This window comes from Myotis davidii, unplaced genomic scaffold (genome assembly GCF_000327345.1).
Source record: "Myotis davidii unplaced genomic scaffold, ASM32734v1 scaffold945, whole genome shotgun sequence".
Lineage (NCBI taxonomy): Eukaryota > Metazoa > Chordata > Mammalia > Chiroptera > Vespertilionidae > Myotis > Myotis davidii.
In genome coordinates, this window is record NW_006296434.1 from 121,655 (window position 1) to 128,553 (window position 6,899).

General features: G+C 43.8%; 1 protein-coding gene across 1 annotated transcript in view; it reads right to left on the minus strand.

Moving 5' to 3' along the window:
* The window catches only part of LOC102755298 (aldehyde oxidase), a 71,817-nt gene that overhangs the window by 42,487 nt on the left and 22,431 nt on the right, over nt 1-6,899 (minus strand). Inside the window, exons 13-16 of the mRNA XM_006771804.2 lie at nt 6,573-6,682; nt 4,726-4,910; nt 3,807-3,969; nt 2,136-2,228 (exon numbers count right to left, since the gene is read on the minus strand). Of these exons, the coding sequence (XP_006771867.1) occupies nt 2,136-2,228; nt 3,807-3,969; nt 4,726-4,910; nt 6,573-6,682 (551 nt within the window). The remainder of the gene's footprint in view (nt 1-2,135; nt 2,229-3,806; nt 3,970-4,725; nt 4,911-6,572; nt 6,683-6,899) is intronic.

A 6,899-nucleotide genomic window follows, 5' to 3' on the forward strand; every position in this document is an offset into this window, starting at 1 on the left:
GTGCTGGGTGATGTCCGTTCCATCTTGTAGTTATATTTTTGAGGTGTTTGTTCGAGGCAGCAAAGTCCAGTGTTTACCTATGCCGCCATCTTGGTTCTCATATAACCCTTCTTGGTGATGTAAAATTATGTCTTTTTGCTAATGCTCATGGATTTCTTTAAATTTTACTATCAAAATATTTTTGCTGTTTGTATCTAAGCACAGCACATATATTCTGCAGAAGAGCACAATGACATCATGACTATGTTTATAAGAAATGCTGAGGACATGTCTATTTTGAGTAAAGAAGCCTGTCAAGAGATTGAAGAAAAGTCCCAAAGGCTATTCTATAATCAAATACGAACTGGCTTATTTTAGCTGAAGACACTTGATGTTTGGTAGTCAGCTGTGATGAATCTCTTGGTGAAAGAGATTGTGCTTGATGCTTGCTTCTATTTGTTCTGTGGTTATCGATCTGATGGAAGAAAGAATGCTGTCCCGCAAACTGCTGGTCTCTGGAAGCTGTGACAAATGCTTTAAAGTGAAAGACCCGACAGGGAGGCAATGCCCGTCATGAGTGTGGAAGCTGCTCTAGCAATGAGAGTGTCTCTGTGTGAGAAAAACCACGGAGAAGCAGAAACAATACACATCTGTGGGAGCTACACTGCTTCCAAGCCTTGACTTGCAATCCATGATAGCAAACTCCCTTTTAAGGTTGTCAACTACATGAAGATGATCACTTTTCCTTGAGTGATTTGAATACCCATTAATTTGTTGTGGTTTCTTCCTAAAGTTTACTCCATTGTCATGGTTAGGTATTTATAAGCTAAAGGTTGTAGCTGTCAGATTTTGCTGACTACAAAGGAAGGTGGCAGCTGTTTTCTTTTTTTTTTAATCCCCACTCAAGGAAACGTTTTTATTGAGTTGAGAGGAAGAGAGAAATAGGGAGAGAGAGAAACATTGATGTGAGAGAGAAACATCAACCAGTTGCCTCCTGTACTTGCCCCCACTAGGAATCAAACCTGCCACCTAGGTATGTGCCCTGACTGGGAATTGAACCTGAAACCTTTTGGTGTGCGGAATGATGCTCCAACTAACCGAGCCATCCAGCTGGTCTGGCAGCTGTCTTTCTTCCTTCCTTCCTTCCTTCCTTCCTTCCTTCCTTCCTTCCTTCCTTCCTTCTTAGTACGGTTTTTTTTTTTTTTTGGTGGGGGGTGCAGCTGTTTTTAACAGTCAAAATAATGGAATATGGTATATTTGAATTTTTGAACATATTAAATTTAAACCCTGAAGGGTATACACCAAGGGTATATTTCAATGGAGTATGGTATATTTGAATTTTTGAACATATTAAATTTAAACCCTGAAGGGTATACACCAACTTCAATATTCATTGCAACATACTGTAAGCTTTTATAACTAAATCCAACAACATATTCAATGCTCTTGACTTAATAAAACCTTCCAGGTGAAGTTTCTTAATAATAATTCCAAGGAAAAACTCATGGAGTCTTATTGAGTTTACCAATGGGATGACTGCAAGTGACATTTTTATGATGTTGTGGCAGAAAATACCATTTGAAATGTCTGAGGGACTCTGTTCTCCCTGATAGTCAGCTTTCATTGGGGGAGCTTGAAACAGCCCTTAGAACTTACGTTTGATCCAACTCTAAAACGTAACTCACAGAAAACCCACTGGGTGAATGGGGATGGGGAGCAAAGTAGATTCACATCCAAACAAAATAAATCAGCAGCTCTTTTAAAAAGCAATACTTCGTGTCATCAATGACCAGGGCCTGTGTGTTCTGCTCCTCTGGAAATAAAAGCAAAGCGGCCCCAGGGCCCTGACATGGAACGAGACTGTGGGGCTCCGACTTCCACGCTGCCAATAATGACAGCTCACGCACATAACGGCACAAGGCTACAGAGCCAAACACACCGCCTTCAAGATCAAAGCAGACATTTTTTAAAAAAATGGCCATTGGTAGCTTGGTTTTCAGTCACAATTCTTCATTGATTTTGAAACTTTAATGAACAGGAAAGAAGGCTGTGAATTCATCAGAGGGGAGCTTGGCTTACTGGGCTTGTTCAGTGGGTCTGTGTGAAGGAATTACAACCAGGCCCTTAGAATTAAAAAAAAAAAAAAAGCCACTTACCTGGTACTTCAGTGCGCTCTGGTGATGCCTAAGATGAAAGTCTTCTAGAGCACTCTCATGCTTATCTGCAAGGCTAGGATAGTGAACAGGGTCCTGAAAAGTAGAACCAGCGTGGATATGTAATATGTGCCCGAGTAGCCTCGGAAGGGAGGCTAGTGTGGTCCTTAACCAGCAGCTTTAACCTGAAGTCTAACGTATGCAGAGGACTCGCCTGTCAGAGCCCTGGAAATACAGCAGCTCCTGGCTCCGGGCCACACGTCCTGGACGGTCCATACTGAAGAGCCAAGTGGACCTAGTAGGCCACTGCCTTCCAACAGCTCTGTCTCCTATGGCTCTCTCACAGGTTTGGGGCTCAGGCACCAATAGTGCAGGAAGATAAAAGCTAAATAAATACAACGGAAAGGGGTAGAATGCTTAAGCCAGGAGCAAGAGTCAAAGCACTCCACAGCAATGTGCTTAAAACTCTGTACCGCCAGCCAACTCGCCAATTCTCCAAGAGAAAGGACAACACAGAGGCCCACGCAGCTGTAGCCCCACTGAGGAAGCATTGCAGGGTCCCAGGAGGAACACTCCTTAAAACGAAGGGAAATGGGCCATTTGGGTCATTATCTAAGGCTTTGAACAATACACCTAATGGTTATTTTTCACATAAGTTTTTTAAATAGTAGACTATTATTTTTAATAGTAGAGGAATACTGAGTAGAGGAAGTTGAGTTGAAAGTATGAGACTATAGGCAGGAGGAGTCTACAATTGGCTTTATTTTTTTTTCTCTTGTGATTACCTGGTGGTAATATGTCACTTATCTATAATTTCAAGCTTTTGTTCTCAAAAATTTGATACAACTGTTTTGGTTCTTAGTTGTTCCTCTATATAATGAGAAGATATCCCCAGAAGCAATGAGAAGAGAGAACATTGTGCCTCTCACTTAATGTGCTCATACTAATTTCTATATCACAGAAAGGATGTGCTTGGCTTCTGGTCAGTTGGTTGTAGTATGGGATTAATGAGGCCAATCTGGCTCATGTTCCCTTTGGGCCCAGCAAATTCATTCAGAGAAATTCTTTTAGTTGTGCCCTCCCTTGCCAACAATCCTTTAACTAAAAGTCTGTCAAAAGCGAGACCAGGCAAAGAATGCCTGGATGATTACTGCTCTTATTAAGACTAGTACTAGGCAGTCTTCATCATGTTCCTCTAAAGCCCTGGGCTGAATAGGGACCATAGTCAGCCCCGTTCCTATGATGGCCCATTTCACAATGACCTAATGGAGTGGCTGCCATCATCAGCTTACAGGTGAGAGAAATGAAGGTGAACCAGAGAAGAAGGCCAAACACATGAAGGTAACCCCCAACCGGTGGAAGAAGTGCTTTACTGAGGGAAAGTATATTTAAGTCATAAACGAGTTTTCTGCACACCACCTAGACAAATAATGGATCGGAAACAAAAGAACCAAGTGGTGTCAAACACAATCCTGCACAACTCCGTGCTCTACTTGCAACTCTTCCCCAAACTACAAGCCATCAACAGGCAGCCTGAAGCAGGCTCAGCGAGCCCATGCGTTTCTAATCTGGGTTGTCTTTCCTGTTCTACAGCCATTGGTCAGGGGGTTGCTGCCTCCACTTTGGGTATCCCATGGCCCCCAAAGCTGGGAAATACATGGTCAGTTCATTTACCATCCTCCTTAAAAGCCGCAGCACTTCCAGGTAGAACTTGAAGAGGAAGCTGATGATGAGAGTCCTCTTGAACTCCACCTTCCCGCCCGGAGCTGAGCCTGGGAGGGAGACTTCATCCAGGACCAGCCTGCAAGCTGCGTCCAGCATCTCTTCATTCCAGGGCCTGTGAGGGTCAGAAAGAGGACTCCTTATCTCACAAGCTCAGCTAGTGTGTGAGACCAATAGCCACAATCTAGTGCAGGGAACAAGAGTACAAGCTTCGAAGTTGGGCAACCCACATTCAAACCACAGTGCACCACTCTCAAGGCGGCTGGCCCAGGCCCTCTCTTCGTTGTCTGTAAAAGGGAAATAGTAGTAGGATCCACCTCGTGGAATAGTCACGAGGAAGAAATGTCAACCTGTGTTAAGTCCTCAGCCCAGGAGCAATACATTCCTGTATCACTAGAATGTTGACTGCAAGACAGGTTTTGGTTTTAAGCATCTTATATGTAGTCATGCATTTAATCCCCTCAAGTGTCCTGTGTGGTGGGGATGATTGTTGCCTTTGACATAGGGAAATTGAGGTATCGTAATGCATTTAGCAATTTATTATAAAACAAACTGCCATAATCTGTTTTTCATCATAGTAAATTATTCTCTCAATAAAGAATAATGTACTCATTTTGCTTACTGAATCTATGTGCTAGTGGGATATGGTCTCTCTTTCTCTCTCATACACACACACACACACACACACACAGACTATATGATTCCCACTTCAGAATTCACTAAAATCAAGAGATATGGAAATAATTATAAAATAGCATTGGAATTCCATGCCACTAAATAAAAATGTAGTAAGTATGTTGTTTCTTACAATTTCATGTCATCAAAAAAAGAGCTGCTCTGTTACTTGGGGTCTAGGGACATGATGCCGTACCTTCCAATGAGTTTCTGGCAGGAATTCTGTGCGCAGATGGTGGTTGGGCCGACGCCTCCATACGAGATGGCTAACTCTCTGATGATGCCGTCCCCTTCTCCAAAAAAGACTCTCATTCCTGAGTTGACTATCGCGAGCGCGTTCTGCTGCCGCTGGGCTTGTCGGAAGGCCGACACAAATTCCCACTGGAAGCCAAAGCGAAGTGGTGTATGTAGAAACACACTGAGTTTCTAGGCAGTTTTGCCTCACATATCCTTGCCACACTCTGTTAGACTGAACTGTGTCCTCCCTGAGTTGAGGCATTTAAGTCCTCGCTCCCAGGACCTGGAACGTGACTACATTTGGAGACAGGATCTTTAAAGAGGCAACTCGATTAAAATGAGGCAAGTAGGGTGAACACTAACCGAACAGGGTGGTGTCCTCATCAGAAAAGAAAATTTGGACGCATACATGACAAAGGAAAGACCATGTGAAGACGCAGGAGAAGATGGCCATCTACAAGCCAGGACAGAGTGAGATGGCTCAGAAGAAACTAGCCCTGCTGACACCTTGACCTCACATTTCTAGCCTCCAGAGCCGTGTGAGAATAAATGCCTGTTGCTTAAGGCAGCCAGTCTGTGGTGCTATGTGAGGGCAGCCCTAGCAGACTAACGCACTCTCCAGGGCAGGCTCAGTTATTCCCTTTTTATAGGGACTCTAAGGCTCGGAGTGAGTCAGTAATCAGTTCAGGGTCACAGCAGCTCTTAAAGAGGATTCTACTTGAGTCTAATTCCAAAGACCTTTACCCCCTATGTTCTATTGCAAGTGTAATTTTTAAGCCTCCTCCAAGACCCCAGATTTAGGTAGAGATATATTTTCAAGCTTTATTGAGGGAAAACCCTCCTGGCACAAATATTTTTTTAAAAAAATTAGTAAGAAAGTAACTTTAGAGTTTGGAGTGGCGGGAAAGTTAGAGGGAGGGGCAGAGACAAAGGTCTCCTGATTTCAGGAGTGATAGACGATTGCGTAACACAAATAAAAAGCAACTACAGTAGTCACCGGAGATTTTAGCTACCTCGGCATAGAATTTTTTAAAATATATCTTTATTGATTTCAGAGAGGAAGGAAGAGGGAGAGAGAGATAGAAACATCCATGTTGAGAGAGAATCATGAATCAGCTGCTTCCCTCAAGTCCCCCACTGGGGATCGAGCCCAAACTTGGGCATGTGCCCTTGACCGAATCAAACTTGGGACCTTTCAGTTCGCAGGCCGACACTCTATCCACTGAGCCAAACTGGCTAGGGCCTCAGCATAGGATTTTATTTTTCTTCCCTTAAGTCAAGAACTTGAACCTTTTCACTTAAAAGAAGCACCGCATGGCTTCTTTGGCAAAGCCACAGTGCCAGCATCACCACCGTGGGGCTTTGGGCCCATTATAAAGTAAGATAAGGGCGACTTGAACACAAGCACTGTGACACCACAACAGGCGATCAGATAACCAAACGGCCACTGAGTGACTAACAGGCGGGAGCATATCCAGTGTGGAGGCGCTGGACAAAGGGCTGACTCGCCACCTGGGCAGGACAGAGTGAGATGGCTCAAGATTTCATCATGCTACTCAGAACAACGCGCATTTACAACTTGTGGTTGTTCATTTCTGGAATTTTCCATTTGATATTTTCAGACCACAGTTGACTATGGGTAACTAAAACTGCAGAAGTGACCCTGTAGATAAGGGGAGACTACTGTGTGCACAAGTCCTCATAATTTCACCTGTAAACACTGTGCACCTCCCCCTAACCCACTGCGTGCCAGAGGTAACAGCTTCGGGCTCACAGGAAAACCGGGGAACAGAAGGGCAGTCTCACCTTCCTGGAGTAGGGGATGTTCACGGAGATCAAGATTTCTTCAGGCTTGAGGTCCGCACTCGGGCACTTCCTGAGAAACTGCTCGTTTACAGGAATCTGTCGTGCCCCTTCTGTGAAAGAAATGACACTTTCCCTGGAATCTGTACTATTAAATGATCAAACTCCCAAAACTTAGGCAACAATTCTACCAAATATCTGAGGAAACTGGGAAAAGGAGTGATCTTCTTACCATTAACAAATCTTTCACCTTATAATGGCATTTTGCAACATTTCTTTGCATCTAGATGCTACCTTTTCTTCCTTCCTTCCTTTCTTTCCTTTCCTCTT